This window comes from Hydra viridissima, unplaced genomic scaffold (genome assembly GCF_058129835.1).
Source record: "Hydra viridissima isolate aposymbiotic clone 2 unplaced genomic scaffold, HvirCarnegie_v1 scaffold_8, whole genome shotgun sequence".
NCBI classification, from domain to species: Eukaryota; Metazoa; Cnidaria; class Hydrozoa; order Anthoathecata; family Hydridae; genus Hydra; species Hydra viridissima.
Window position 1 is genome coordinate 9,189,704 of NW_028324307.1, and position 16,352 is coordinate 9,206,055.

Below are 16,352 nucleotides of genomic sequence, written 5' to 3' on the forward strand. Positions count from 1 at the left end.
TTTATACACAAAATATTTCAGCAAATTTTAAAGCAATTCTATATAGTAACAGAAACTTTAAAATTAAAATATTTCTTGACCCACTATGAGACGCAGTTAGTTTTATTTTGTTGTGACAGTAAACAAAGTTTTTCATAATGTCTCTCAACCTGAAAATATGGAAGCTTCAGTATATTTTACTATCTACATTTTAGTACTAATGGCCAAACTTACAATTTGATTGATAAATACTTCACGATTTTAAGTTTTACAATCTTCCTTTTAAATATTTAACTTTTAATGTGTAATCAATAGTAAAGAAGTTATGATTAACAAATCCAGCTATTATCTCAAGGGAAAATCAAATATTAGTTAAGGCATTAATAAGGAATAAAATTTCTTGTTTTAAAATCAAGTGATTTTCCCTGGTAGTTTTTGACCTGTGGGATTTTAAATCAAGTCTTTAAATCAACTTCTACTATTTAAGAATATTAAACTCTCAAGGTAAAATTTTTCATTCATATTTTCAAATTGCCCTGACAATTATTAGTAGACATAGCATTGCAAATTTTACAAACAAAAAAATGTTAGACTCTCTAAAATATATGTGTTCAGGCAAAACTGCATTTTATATATGGAAAGGCAATAAAAAACATTAACAGATTATATATATATATATATATATATATATATATATATATATATATATATATATATATATATATATATATATATATATATATATATATATATATATATATATATATATATATATATATATATATATATATATATATATATATATATATATATATATATATATATACATACATATATATAGACACACACAAAATCAAACAACTTTCATAAGTACAATAATATTTGAACTTTCATTCTTTTTGTAACTTTGTGGTATGATTAGCAATGGTTGAGCATTTGGTTTGGAAGTTTCCACCGATAATGAATCTTCTTCAAGTAACTTTTTACCAGCTGGTGGCAAAACTTGATTAGGAGATTGTTTTTTATTTAAATTGTTCTCTTTAGAAGAAAATTTTTCTTCTAAATCACCTACAGAAGCAATATTTTCTGAAAATGAAATTGTATCAGCATAATAGTTAGTCATTTGATTTTTAACCTTATTAGTCAAACTTGATTTAATATTGTAAGCATTGTCTTCCTCTATGACTTTAACATAGCTGGTAGGAAATATCCCTACCTTTTCTTTGAATCGACCTCTCAGCCAATTTTCATCAATTTCTTCAATTATTAGAATTTCAGAATCTTTTTCAAAGTTTAAGTCACCTGATTCAGAACTAATGAAAGAAAACAAAGCAACAGCCTTTTTGAAAGGGTCCAATTTATTTTTAACTTCATTCAATTTTAAAGAAGCAACAATATTAGCATCAATGACACTTTTGCTTACAGCGGTAGAATTTTTTTTAAAAGCTAAATCTGAATCAGGTGGTATTTTCACAAATGCTGTAGGAAAGTTGTCATCTCTTTTATCTCCTATGACCTCACCAACAGACCATAAAGCTAACTCATGATCAGGCTGAGCTGAAATAATTTCAGTAGAAACGATAAAATGTTTTGTTCCAAAATCAGTTTTGCAAGGAGGGTTTAGAAAGTTTGTTAAAACAATATCACCATTAAGCGATCTTACAAAATCTTTAGGAAAAATACCTTTTTTATTTCTGATACTCTTTACAAAACCTTGTAACCAGTTCTGATCAATAACTTCTGAAACTAATACTAAGTCACCTGTTTCTAATGATAGGTCGTTTTCTTGCTCTGCATCAAATTTACTTATAGCGATTGCTAAATCAATTATTCCTTCACAGCCTTCCGTAAAAATCTTTGGAAATCGACCTTTACTACCTTTTTCACACACTCCTTCATACCAGTCGTCATTAATCATTTTAGTTATTTTTACAAAATCTCCAACAGTAAGTGAGAGATCACCATCTCTATCTCCATTAAAGTCAAAAATACACTTAACTACATTGCCAGCCATTATGGTTTCTAAAAATGACTTAACAATTCACAAAATATCTCCTCGACTGTTTAATATAAGCGCGTACGTAAAATGAAAATTTTTTAAAATTCCTATTTCGAAATGTTTTTTCATCAGGTTAAAGATATTTGTTTGTTTTAGTACAAATTATTTAACATTTAAACATTTTAAAATTTTGTCGAATACTGATAAGAAGAGACCAACAAAAAAGTGTTTTACTTCAGGACGATGCTTTGATTTGTATTTTTTATTTGGTAGTATTTTTTTTGGAAGCTTTTTTATTCCCGCGGCGCCCATCGGAATTTTAAAAGTGAAATAACATTTAATTTCAAATGCTAAGTCAGTTTTTACTATCAACTATTTAGTTTTTTGAATTATTCGATTACCTATATTTTGTATGGTTTGTCATTTTGATATCAGTGATGAAGCTAGGCATTTTTGTGAAACATGTATAAGAAAAAAATTTGGTAATTTTTTTAAAAAAAAAGGATTTTGTAGGGTTTTTAAATCAAAGCGAACAAATTTAAATCAATTTAAGAGCTATAATAAATCTCAGTTTCTTGTAGCTTGAGCGCATTTTTTATGCTTTCTGACCATTATATGACAACATAATGTAACGGTGTTGCGTTAAAAAAGTTAGTCGTTAAAAAAGTTTATTAATTGTGAAATCTGCGCGTGCGAAAAGTCATTAAAACTTTTTTAACGCCTTACGGCGTTAAAAAAGTTTGCCCGTTAAAAAAGTATTCAAAATGGTACCGTCAACCGGGGTAACTTTGGTCGCCGGGGTAACTTTGGTCAATTGTTGATTTTTTTTTAAATTCCTAAAACTTAACAAAGATAACATGTTTTAATTTTGTTAGAGATACCAACAATATATCGTCAGGTTAGAATTATTCTGTTCTATCTCCCATTTTAAACGTTGGGAGAAAATGAATTTTTAATTTTACTAAGTAATGATCACTTTTAAAATACATTTTATTTTTAAATTTTTTTTTTCTAAATACTTTCTTTAAACATAAATTATATTAAAAACAAGTTACTTTTTAAAAAAGTAATTGTAAAATTTTAAGTAATCTTTACTTATAGAAAAAAATCTAAAACTTTCTTTCAACGTTTAAAATGGGAGATAGAACAAAATAATTCTAACCTGACGATATGAAGACTCCACGGGAAGAAACGGCAGGGTCACATTTTTTCATTTTGAGATAAATCATCATTAAACTGTTAAACCTTTATAAGTTTCGAAGTTTTTGGAAAATTTAGAAAAACTTTAAATGTGCATCAAATCATTTATTTGATTTGAATTCAAATACAAAATATGCTATTATGGTTAGTAAAGCTAGAAAGTGTAAAAAGTCGAAACTTTCAAAATGTGACCCTGCCGTTTCTTCCCGTGGAGTCTTCATATATCGACTATTATATCAACAATTTTGGTATATCAACAGTTTTTGTGAATATAGCACAGTTACTTCGTAGACTACATTGAGTTTATTTTGGCATCTTTTGACACTTCTGATACATTTATTGAACCATTTGAATTCTTAGCCGGTGAAAATGCCGAGGAAATATAAGCGAAAGCGTGGTTCAAGAGCATATGCAACTTCATACAGTCAAGAAACGTTGTCCAATGCTATAAAAGAATGTTTAACTGGAAGAATAAGCGTGAGAAAGGCTAGTCGACAGTTCGGAATATACGCTTCCCATTTGCTTCAACCGCTGGACGTTGCTGTTTTCCGTCCGCTAAAGATAGAAACGCGCATCAAAAAATCAATACCAAAAAATCAGTTCCTCGGTCTTCTTGCTCTACTGCAACGTCAATTGAAAAGCGATAATTTGAGATCTGACTTCAAGGCTAGTGGAATATTTCCCTTCGATAAAGAAATGGTCATGAAGCGCTTGCCACAGGTTAACAAAGACATTGGAGGAGGTACCGGTAGTACTGTTAAGGAAGTATTCAATGAAGATATAGGTCTATTAGTGAAACATTGTGGACACGATGGGAAAACAAATCGCACCAGAGGGAAAAAGATCACACCTGGCAAAGCGATAACACCGCAAGATCTGGTGAATAACACAACTCCTACCACATCAAAGAATAACAATAACACCAAGAATAACAGTAACACCAAGAATAACAAGAAAAGGGCAAGAGTTGAACAAGTGTCATCATCCTCAGATGACGATAATGACCTACTAGAAAATGACTTTTAATGACTTTTGCACAATAACAAGGAGCTAGTTGCAAAATTTTTTGTCCATTTAAATGTTCTTTTCATGTTTCTCTAAGTGTTTAAGGACTGATGATTTTTTAAAACTCCAAAAAGTGACCAATGTTACCCCATAGCAGGGGTATTATTGATCAAACATGATAAAAACCTGGGGTAACATTGGCCGCTTTTCGGCGTTTAAAAATAAATATTTGTAATAAAAAAATTAAAAAAATAAATATAGAGGCCTATAGCCAAGACCTATAATGTTATTACCACAAGAGAAAACTGTAAAAAATTAATAAGATTCAGAGATGTTTAAGAAAAACTGCAAAAACTGACCAAAGTTACCCTGGCTAACGATACTCTTTAATTTGCGCAACCTTCAAATCCACAACAGAATATGCTTTGAAATTTTGATTAAGGCATTGGGAGGCATTCTTTTTTTATTTTTGAGCAAAAGCTCTCAAAGAGAGTTGCAATTATTTTTTCCAATTTTTTTTTCCCTGTAATTTTCTAATTCTACAAAGTTATATAATTTTCATGACATTTTTTTTTTTCATTTGACCTCCTCATAGTATCAAAGCTTTTAAACTCCTAAATAAATTATATTTCATGAAAAAATAGAACATAGATACTCACTTCTAAAAGAATTATACTATACTAATTATAGTAATATATACAAAATCAAATATTTTTAAATTCTCATATTATAGTTCAGAAATATTAACATTTCACCATGAGCTCCTGTTAAGCTATATCTCTTTGCAGTATATACATTTCCACCTATACTAAAAAGTCTTTCACTCTTCACAGAAGACGGTGGGCAGCTTAAATACTTTAAAGCAAGCTTTGCTAATAGTCGCATTTTGGTTTTCTGTGATTTCCACCACAACAAAAGATTGCTTTCTTTGTCAATAAAGTCTTCATTTGAGTAGTGTTGAACTTTGTTTAATAAAGTTTCATTTGAAATTAAAGTTTGTGGTTGACCGATTTATTTAGAACTAAATCCTACAAGTTCTTCGAAGCAATTGTCAAAACCCATTTCTACTATATCTTTCTATTCATTTAGTACTGTACCATTATTTTCATATTCTGAGTCAATATTTTCAATGTCACAAGCTGCAGACCGATCATTTTCAGTAACTTTGATGTTTTTTATATTTTCATGGGTTTTAATAAGCTGAATGGTTATGTTCTCAGTACTTTTTTTAGCAGTAAAAAAAGCTTATAAATTCATCAGTAGTAAAGCTTATAAATTCAGCAACTGAGTAAACATGGACAGCCATTTTTAACATAAAGTGTAAAATAATTTCATCAACTGAGTAAACATGGACAGCCATTTTTAATATATAGCAGGGCTGTGGAGTCGGAGTCGGAGTCGTGGAGTCGGAGTCGGAGTCGGAGCTCATTTTGGCTGGAGTCGGAGTCGGAGTCGGAGTCGGAAAAATTGTACCGACTCCGACTCCGTTTTAAAAAAAATCTTTCAAAGTTTCATAATTTTCATAAGAATTTTATAGTTGTTACAAAACTACAAGTCCCAGAATGCTCTGAAAGCTGTAGGATATCCAGACACAATGGAAATTGTAGTTTGCAACAACTGGAGGACAAGGAGTTTGACATGTTATTTTTAGGCCTTTAAAACAGTTATAAGCAATAGGGTATTTTGCTGCTTATCTCTGAGAATCATATATCACCTCCCTTGCGTTCTCCTCTAGCTTCCGTTAAACTATATAACTTCGTGATCCCCTAACTCCCGACTTAAATTGTCTGGCACTGTGCTACATACTCTTAGTAGAAAGCTAGGCGTGCCACCACCAAGCACCAAAGAGTTGCTCCACAAACAGAAAGACTGTAAGTATTCAATTAGCTTTGTTTCTCTGGAGAGAGAGAATATTAGAAAATTAGTGATTGAAAAAGCTGTTAAACAAAAAGAAGAACTTAATGAATGTCTCAAGGGACGCTTTGTGTTTCTTAACAGAGTGAACTATTTTGCAATCAATATTTAATTCTTTTTTGAAAAAAATGAAGCAGTTACCAAGAGATTGGCAGTAAAAGACGCCAAAACTAATCACACCAGCGAATTTCTCCAGGTCTCAGTAGAAAAGATTCTTAAAGAATATGAACTTAAAGAAGAACAAGTTCTTTCATGTTTGAAATATTGTCCAACTGACAATATTTCAAACATGATTTTGACAAATTCATAATGTTATTAGCGACTGCATAAGAGTTTATTGCATAACCAGAGTTCAGAACAGTTGTTTATTCAGAAATTGTTTTCTTATAAATATTGTTTAAAGCACTAAGTGGTTGGATTATTTGTATCATAGTGACGAAATAGCCGATGTTAACATTTTACTACAGTTATTTGTTGTTACGAACAAATAACTGTAGTAAAACAAACAACTATTTGTTGTTAGAAATTGGTTACTTATGAAGGAGTCGGAGTCGGAGTCGGAGTCGGGAGTCGGAGTCGGAGTCGGTCCATGATAAAATCAAGGAGTCGGAGTCGGAGTCGGAACAGCAGCTTACCGACTCCACAGCCCTGATATATAGTATACACTAATTTTTATTATTTTACATACCCTAATGAAACAATGCAACTTTTTTAACGTCTAATTTCATTCCTTAACGAACACTCCTTTGACCATATTGCGCATGCGTAACGCATGCGCAGAATTATATGTTAACTTTTTTTAACGAGCTACTTATTTAACGCAATGATATATTATATATACTAGATGTCTAACTTGCGGGATTTTGTTGGACAAAAAGTGAAGCCGCTTTTTTTATTTACAAATTGAATCCGCCATATGTAATAAGGGCAAAAACTATATCCGACGTGCGAAATAAAAGTTAAAAATGAACGTTTTTGCCCGAATTAGTAATGGCTCCCACGGTTTCACATTTCGGATCGAAGTTAGACATCTAGTATATATAATATATCATTGATTTAACGTGACACCGGTGCACAATGAGTCCAAATTGCGAAAAAGTGGCCAAAACTTTTTTCCGATTTTTTTTTTAACAGAAAGTGAACTTTGTGCAATCTTTTTACTTTAAACAGATGTAAACTGTATTTAAACTCAATATAGAGTCGTTTTCTGTAAAGAAAATTTATAGCTTTGTTTTCATAAAATATTAATTGCAAAGAGTGCATCTAGAAGATTATACAGGTGTTTTTTCTTTGTTGTTGATTAAATATGAAAAGATTAGAACTTATAAGCGTAATTCAAGAAGTTGGTGTTAATCATGCGAATTTGCAAGCCGTTTTAGAAACTGAAGCAAAAAATAAATTGCTAACCAATAAAGAACTGTCTGATGCAGAACTCTCAGAAAAAACTAGACTTTTTATTTATAAATTTCGGGTTAAATATGCAAAGCATAATCGTAATTTTAAAAGATTAGTTAAACAAGAAGTGGCATGGTTAGAGGGTGAGTTGTTTCAGAATCAAAATACTAAACTTGATTCAACTTTAAAAACTGGACGACCAGAAAAAGAATGGATAGAGTGTTCATTAAGAACAAAAAGGAGGAAAGTTTCAAGGTAGTTTCTAGTTTAGAATTGCTATTTTTGTTTTTAAAAGTCACTGATTAAATACATAATTTTTAATAAAAATATACACCCACAGTTCCACACTTGTGTGGTTAAGGCAGTTTTCCATAGTATCAATTTTTGAAATTATCATAATGGAAATAGTTTATCAAATAATGATGTTGTTTATTTTTATTTTAGTTTGGCTAAAACTCATACAACTGAAGAATTAGCAGAAGCTGCTGTTGTACGTGCAAAATCAAGTCCTGGAAAATCTGATTTGGGAAAAAATGTTAAAATGTTTTCTAAAGATCTACCAGGCCAAACTTACCAATCTGATAATTATCAGCCAATTATGATGTCTGCTGATCAAGCTTTATCACTTAAAATTCAATGTGATTTGAGTGATTTACAATACCAGATTATTCGAAACTCATCTCTGATGCAAAATGCTGACATTTATCCCCCATTAAAAGCAATCCTAAAATCAAAAGCAGATTGTTATCCAGAGGGTTTGCATATTACAGAAACGTCTGCGAAGTGTAGTTTGCAGAACATGGTTAACCATACCTTGCTTCGAATTTTGAAACTAAATTCTGAGCAGCTTCAAAATTTAGATGAAACAGTTACACATGGAGTATTCAATTTGAAATGTGGCATGGATGGTGCATCTTCACAAAGTATTTATAATCAAAGGTTTGATGATACTGATCTTACTACTGGAGTGCAGAATGAACAGTCAGTATTTCAAACTGCAATAGTTCCTTTGAAATTAAAAATTGGGGGTTCAAACATCTGGAATAATCCTAAACCATCCAGCCCTCATTTTTGTAGACCTCTTGAACTACAATACCTAAAGGAAACAAATGAACTCATTGCAGCAGAAGAAATAAATCTTAGAAAACAAATCGAAAATCTGCAAGACTATATTTTAGATCTAGATCTTCTCAGTAGTAAAAAGCACTGTTCCATAAAAATTAAAATTGTTGTTGACTTGACTATGTTGGATGGCAAGTCAGTAAATGCTATCATGTTTTCGAATTCATCACAATCGTGCAATATTTGTTTTGCAAAACCGAGTGAGATGAACAATCTAGTAAAAATCAGAATGTTTACTCCAAATAAAAAATCTCTTACTATGGGACCATCTACTTTACATTGTTGGATTAGACTTTTTGAGTATGTGCTACACTTAGGATATAAAATGAAAATTAAAAAGTATCAGGCTAGATCAAAAGAACATAAGCTTTCTGTTATTGAGCAAAAAAATGAAATTCAGAATAGGTTTAGAAGCGAGCTCAGCCTTGTTGTCGATATGCCAAAGCATGGCTATGGTTCCTCAAACACAGGTAACACAGCCAGAAGAGCATTTGACAATGCAGATACTTTTGCAGACATTACAGGAGTTGATGTTAAAATAATTGTTAGATTGAGAAATATAATGAAGGCTGTGTGCAGTGGATACCACCTTGATTTGGGGGCCTTCAAAAAATATTGTTTAACTACTTCTGAAATAATAATTAAAAAATATAACTGGTACATAATGCCACCTACAGTACACAAGCTATTAGAGCATGGTTATCAAATTTCTGATTGCTTTGAACTCCCAATAGGTATTTACTCAGAAGAGGCACAGGAAGCACAAAACAAATACATTCGAAATGCAAGACTAAACCATACATGTAAAATTTCTAGAAAAAATGCAATGGAAAACCAATATCATTATCTGCTGTTACGTAGTGATCCAATAGTATCATCATTCATCTTCAAAAAAACTAAATCTATTAGTGCTGTTAACTTAGATTCTGAAGTTTTAAACCTTTTGCTTGATGAACAATAAATATTTTTTAAAAATAATTTTTACTATATTACTAAATGTTGCAAATATTGGTTTATACATGTGTGTATGTGTGTATATATATTTGAGATCTTTTAAGGTATATATATAAACTTTAAAAGATCTCAAGTTATAAAAATGCTGAAATGAAGTCTTGCATTTGTTGTTCTCACCTCTCCCCCCCCCCCGGGCTTTTTCTAATGTCTTTTTTTGAAACAATTGACATAAAACCAAAATGGAGCAAATTCGAGCAGCTAAAAAATTATTTGTTTTATACCCAATACGTTCATAATAATGTGATAGAAATTTAGTAGGAGTGAAAAGTGGACATTTTAAGCTTTATCACTTTTTGTAACCGGGGAAATACATATTTTAAAAATTTTTCTCCTTTCTTCAAAAACCCAAAATCTAAAGCTAAAAAATCGAGTTATTACTTCTTTTTTGATTAAAACCATATTAACAATAATATATGAAAATGAAATTTTAAAAAAGTTTACAAATGTTGTATAATAATATAAAAATTGTCTTATTTAAAAAAATACAAAAATTCGTGAATTATTTTGGAAATTTTTATTTTATTTTTTAAGCGCAATAAATCACTCCCAAAACATATAAAGGACGTATTAAAAATTCTGCAAAATATTTTTTTCAGCTATTGGGTAAATATTCTTTCTAAATTATAAAAAATATTTATATATTGGAATACTTTTAAAAAACGACTTTTGGCCACATTTTTGAGATTTGGATTCATAGTGCGGTGTCACGTTAAATAAGTAGCTCGTTAAAAAAGTTAACAAATAGTTCTGTGCATGCGTTACGCATGCGCAGTATGGTCAAAGGAGTTTTCGTTAGGGAATGAAATTAGACGTTAAAAAAGTTGCATTGTTTCGTTAGGGTAGGGTAAAGTGACCAAATCCGAGCCAGTGACTAAGGCCACGCGGTTAACCGAACCGAACCGTTCTTTCGGTTAAAACCGAACTAAGAAAACCGAATCGAACCGAACCGATAAAAATATTTTAAATAATCAACCGAACTGAACCGAAACCGAAAAAAGCTGAAAAACCTATATAAAAATTTTAAAAATTATAAAATTTAATTTATATTTTTTTATTAAACTTTATTTATGAAAGTTTAGTATTATTAAACCACAGAAAAAAAATAAGTCAAAAAGATGAGATTGTAAACATAACTCCAAAATAGTCGTAAACAGTTGCCGCAAAACAATATGCCCCTCAGATGATCAATGGAAGACTTTCGAATGCAGCATGCCGTTTCTTGAAAAAATTTACAACATTTCAGTAGGTTTATCAGCTGATAAAAGACCAACAATCCAAGATGTAATACCTGAATTATACTCCTTGCACCAAGAACTACTTGCCCAGCAAAATCACAAAGACAAAGCAACAAGAATTTTTATAAAAATGCTGATAAGTGAACTACAGGAAAGATATCCTCTCAATGGTGCTGAGCAGCTGATTAATTGTTATGCTAATTTTTTAAATCCGCGTTACAAAGGCCTGCATTTAATTGAATATAAAAAAATTGATGATATAAAAGAAGCATTATTGACGCAGGAAAAAGCAAAAGAAAAAGAAAAACTTCCAATCACAAGTAGTAAAATAGACAATGAAAGCAATCCAAATACTAAAGTTAATCACCACGAGTTGCTTAAAAAAAGACTAAAACAAGATATTTCAGCACGCAGCGCTTCGACGACAACTAAATTGAGTTTAGAAATTGAGCATTATTTAGGAGCCGAAACAGCAGACGAAAAAACAAATGTTTTAGAATGGTGGAAAATAATGAAGTTACAGTACCCAATTCTATCTGATTATGCACGAAAATACCTATGTATAACAGCAACTTCTGCAACATCAGAGAGAGTTTTTTTAACTGCCGGTAATGTCGTAACCGCCAGAAGAACCACATTGGCCATTGAAAATGTGGAGAAAATTGTTTACATAAAAGAAAACATTAAAAAAATAAAAATTAATTTATAATGGGTATTTTTAAAAAAATTGTATTTTAAAGTTGTAAAATATATATATAAATAATCATCTTTAAAACCATATTTTGTTTTTAATCGAACCGAACCAAACTGAACCGAATTTTGTTTTAAACCGAACCGGAAAAAAACCGAACCGATGGGTTTAAGTTTAAAATCGAATCGAAAAAAACCGAACCGAAAAAAACCTTAACCGCGTGGCCTTACCAGTGACCAAATTTCAGCCACATTTTAAATTTAATATTTCTGTCTAGGTTTCTGCTTTATGTCTGTAAATCTGAATTTTTTGAGACTGGTATGAACTCAGCCAATAAAAAACCGACATTATTTTAGTTGGCGGGTGTTTATAATAGGAGTATTATAATAACAAATACTTATCTCAAAAAAGTACCAGTTTAGATTTAAAAGATTATGTAAGCATCCAGTTTGAAGCTTATAAACATTAAATATTTATTACTTAACGAAATGGTATTTGTTTTAAACTATAAATATATTTCTTAAAAAGACAATTTTAGTTTTATAATTATGCTGAGTCATTTCTATAGATTGTATTTCTGAATTAAATGCACCTGGTAGAAAGACCTAAATCCGGCCAGGTTTTATACCTTATTCCGGCCAAGACCGAAATTAGGTTCACGAGTGTCTAAAAGTTACTCATACTTGTAAGATATTTATATTATTAGATTTTGTTCTTTTAATATAACTACTTTATGTTATATTTATATCCTAGAAGTTATCAATCTTAAATATATGGACTTAAATATTTATGTAATATTTTTCAAATATGAGGACGAAGACTTAAAAGACTTTCAAATATGAGGACGAAAATAAACAAAAGTCTAAATAATTGAATATATATTGTTTCATGTAGATTATTGCTGATAAATGAAATTGTATGAGACAATAATCTTTAATTGAAAATTTTGATAATTTATAATATAAAGTTTTCATTTTAGAATGGCTGATAATAAAAAAAAATTTCATAATAAGAAACAATGTCTTCCAACTCGAGGTAAATATTTGAAATATAAAGAGGAAGTGTTACTTGAAGCTATAAACAGTGTTATTACTTCACCTAAAATGTCCGTTAGAGCTGCTGCTAAATTTTTTAAAGTACCCCGAGCAACTTTGCAGAGCAGGATAAATGGAAAAATTGAGATTGGTGCAAAAGCAGGAAGAAAAAGTTTAATGCCACTTGATCTTGAAAAAAAGTTACTTGATTTTGCAGACAACAGAGCTAGGATGGGCATTGGTTTTGGTAAAGAGCAATTCATGGTATATGCTGGCAAGCTTGCCAGAAAATATGGATATTCTTTTAAGAATGGAAAACCATCTAATAAATGGTGGAGACTACTAAACAACCGACATTACAAAAAAGTAACTCTTCGACAACCAGAATCAACAGCATCAGTTCGTCATCAATGTATGAATCCGATAAAGGTGTGAGTGAAAGAAATTCTATTGTCTCAGATATTATACCACAGATACAGTTTTTGAAGCATTTCATTAATAAAGCTTTAATTGATGATAACTAATTCAATGGACAATAGATAACTATAACATCATCTGATAACTATAACATCATCTTGTCTATTTCTTGATCCCAGATTCAAATTAAAAATGTTCAAAAATGAAAACACCTTTTCAGCTGCTAAAAAAAGTACTGAGAACATAACCATTCAGCTTATTAAAACCCATGAAAATATAAAAAACATCAAAGTTACTGAAAATGATCGGTCTGCAGCTTGTGACATTGAAAATATTGACTCAGAATATGAAAATAATGGTACAGTACTAAATGAATAGAAAGATATAGTAGAAATGGGTTTTGACAACACTACTCAAATGAAGACTTTATTGACAAAGAAAGCAATCTTTTGTTGTGGTGGAAATCACAGAAAACCAAAATGCGACTATTAGCAAAGCTTGCTTTAAAGTATTTAAGCTGCCCACCGTCTTCTGTGAAGAGTGAAAGACTTTTTAGTATAGGTGGAAATGTATATACTGCAAAGAGATATAGCTTAACAGGAGCTCATGGTGAAATGTTAATATTTCTGAACTATAATATGAGAATTTAAAAATATTTGATTTTGTATATATTACTATAATTAGTATAGTATAATTCTTTTAGAAGTGAGTATCTATGTTCTATTTTTTCATGAAATATAATTTATTTAGGAGTTTAAAAGCTTTGATACTATGAGGAGGTCAAATGAAAAAAAAAAATGTCATGAAAATTATATAACTTTGTAGAATTAGAAAATTACAGGGAAAAAAAATTTGGAAAAAATAATTGCAACTCTCTTTGAGAGCTTTTGCTTATTGCTCACGCTTATTCTTCCAGTTAAACATTCTTTTATAGCATTGGACAACGTTTCTTGACTGTATGAAGTTGCATATGCTCTTGAACCACGCTTTCGCTTATATTTCCTCGGCTTTTTCACCGGCTAAGAATTCAAATGGTTCAATAAATGTATCAGAAGTGTCAAAAGATGCCAAAATAAACTCAATGTAGTCTACGAAGTAACTGTGCTATATTCACAAAAACTGTTGATATACCAAAATTGTTGATATAATAGTCGATATATGAAGACTCCACGGGAAGAAACGGCAGGGTCACATTTTGAAAGTTTCGACTTTTTACACTTTCTAGCTTTACTAACCATAATAGCATATTTTGTATTTGAATTCAAATCAAATAAATGATTTGATGCACATTTAAAGTTTTTCTAAATTTTCCAAAAACTTCGAAACTTATAAAGGTTTAACAGTTTAATGATGATTTATCTCAAAATGAAAAAATGTGACCCTGCCGTTTCTTCCCGTGGAGTCTTCATATCGTCAGGTTAGAATTATTTTGTTCTATCTCCCATTTTAAACGTTGAAAGAAAGTTTTAGATTTTTTTCTATAAGTAAAGATTACTTAAAATTTTACAATTACTTTTTTAAAAAGTAACTTGTTTTTAATATAATTTATGTTTAAAGAAAGTATTTAGAAAAAAAAAATTTAAAAATAAAATGTATTTTAAAAGTGATCATTACTTAGTAAAATTAAAAATTCATTTTCTCCCAACGTTTAAAATGGGAGATAGAACAGAATAATTCTAACCTGACGATATATTGTTGGTATCTCTAACAAAATTAAAACATGTTATCTTTGTTAAGTTTTAGGAATTTAAAAAAAAATCAACAATTGACCAAAGTTACCCCGGCGACCAAAGTTACCCCGGTTGACGGTACCATTTTGAATACTTTTTTAACGGGCAAACTTTTTTAACGCCGTAAGGCGTTAAAAAAGTTTTAATGATATTTCGCACGCGCAGATTTCACAATTAATAAACTTTTTTAACGACTAACTTTTTTAACGCAACACCGGGTTTGGATGTGTTATAGATTTCGGTTCCGGCCGGATTTTCGGTTCAAAATGCTACCAAAAATATATATTAAAAAGCTTTATTTAGCATAAAAGCGTTATTATCATTCTGATAAAAATAATTTAAAAATTTGTTAAATAAGTGGTTAACTTTAGAATTAATGTAAATAAAATTTGGCTTTGTTTGAAAACTAATTAATTTTCTTGTTTAAACTAATTATAAATTGATATTCATATCTTAAATTAATATTCATATTATTTGAGCTGGACTTACACCATTCTGATTCTCACCAGCTCATTTGCCTAAAGACTTTGTCATGGCCCAAATGGACAATTTTGAACCTCTAAAGATGAATTGGCTCCTGCAGCTCAAAATCTGACGGAAATAAATTTGATTATTTTTATTACTTTAATTTTGTTTAAATTAGAACTAACTTTTTAAAAATATATTACTTACAATGGGTGCAAAAATTATCCGACACAAAGGAAAAACTTTTTTTGACATTGTTGACAGTGTTGTTTTGATATGATATTTGTATTTCCCATGTAAAATTACATTAGAATAGTGTTTGTTTATGTTATTTTTTTGAAAAGACTTTTATTAAATAAAGTTCTTCCTTTGTGTGGGATACTTTTTGCACCCACTGTATTTACTGTTCCGGTTTCTGTTCCTGTTCCGGTTTGGATTTTTTGTTTCCGGTTCCGGCAAAATCTCTGTTCCGGTCGATCATACTGATCTCTAAAATTACTGGATAGCGAAACTCCGAGCAAAACATCTAATTTTTTGACGCCCAAAGTCGCCATATTGGAAAGCTCCAAAAATTTTATTTCCGTAAGCCTTAAGTTCTGTTTTTCGGCTTATCGCTTTAAATACACATATCAGATTTCAGCGTTCTGGGGCTTTCCAATATGACGGTTTTGGCGTCAATTTTGATATTAGAGATGCACTATCCAGTTATTATAGAGATCAGTGGTCGATCACTAGCTATGAGCTGCCTTAACTTTGGCGTAGTGGTGGAACACTTCAGTACACCCCAAGTCGTGTAACACTTCAGTTCACCCCAAAAATTTGCTACAAAATAATTTTTACTTGCACTTTACTGGAAAACATTTCCTTAGGATTAGAAATTCCAGATAACAATAACTTTGAGGACAATGGTGAAGATGATGTACATGGTGTTCAACCTAAATTAACTCAAACCAACCAAATTTTACTTTGTATTTTAAGAAGAACACAAATCAATTGCTATATGTTTGCAAGTCAAAGGCGATGATATATTGTTAAAATATTGCAAGGGTGCCCGCATGATATTTTATTTTAGATATGACACTTTTAGACATATAAGTTTAAGTATGCTCATGCTTATGTCAAATGAGATTGATTTGCAAATGTAAAGAAATG

At 30.4% G+C, this 16,352-nt stretch overlaps 4 protein-coding genes across 4 annotated transcripts in view; 3 read left to right on the top strand and 1 right to left on the bottom strand.

Moving 5' to 3' along the window:
* The window catches only part of LOC145186262 (dynamin-binding protein-like), a 59,383-nt gene extending 57,310 nt beyond the window's left edge, over window positions 1-2,073 (bottom strand). Inside the window, exon 1 of the mRNA XM_090094593.1 lies at window positions 836-2,073. Within this exon, the coding sequence (XP_089950719.1) occupies window positions 836-1,993 (1,158 nt within the window). The 5' untranslated portion in view covers window positions 1,994-2,073. The remainder of the gene's footprint in view (window positions 1-835) is intronic.
* A 4,989-nt stretch (window positions 2,074-7,062) lies between these two features.
* On the top strand, window positions 7,063-9,977 carry LOC149884945 (uncharacterized). Its single transcript, XM_090096625.1, has 2 exons — window positions 7,063-7,747; window positions 7,937-9,977. Exons 1-2 carry the CDS (start codon window positions 7,404-7,406, stop codon window positions 9,573-9,575), a joined length of 1,983 nt encoding a protein of 660 aa, XP_089952751.1. The 5' UTR covers window positions 7,063-7,403; the 3' UTR covers window positions 9,576-9,977.
* On the top strand, window positions 9,808-11,572 carry LOC149884946 (E3 SUMO-protein ligase ZBED1-like). Its single transcript, XM_090094594.1, has 2 exons — window positions 9,808-9,856; window positions 10,773-11,572. Exons 1-2 carry the CDS (start codon window positions 9,808-9,810, stop codon window positions 11,570-11,572), a joined length of 849 nt encoding a protein of 282 aa, XP_089950720.1.
* Window positions 11,573-12,003: 431 nt separating this feature from the next.
* Window positions 12,004-13,800, top strand: LOC149884947 (uncharacterized). The gene is made up of 2 exons (XM_090096196.1): window positions 12,004-12,239; window positions 12,534-13,800. The coding sequence occupies exon 2, from the start codon at window positions 12,535-12,537 to the stop codon at window positions 13,021-13,023; it is 489 nt and encodes a 162-aa protein (XP_089952322.1). The 5' UTR covers window positions 12,004-12,239; window position 12,534; the 3' UTR covers window positions 13,024-13,800.
* Window positions 13,801-16,352: the final 2,552 nt, after the last annotated feature.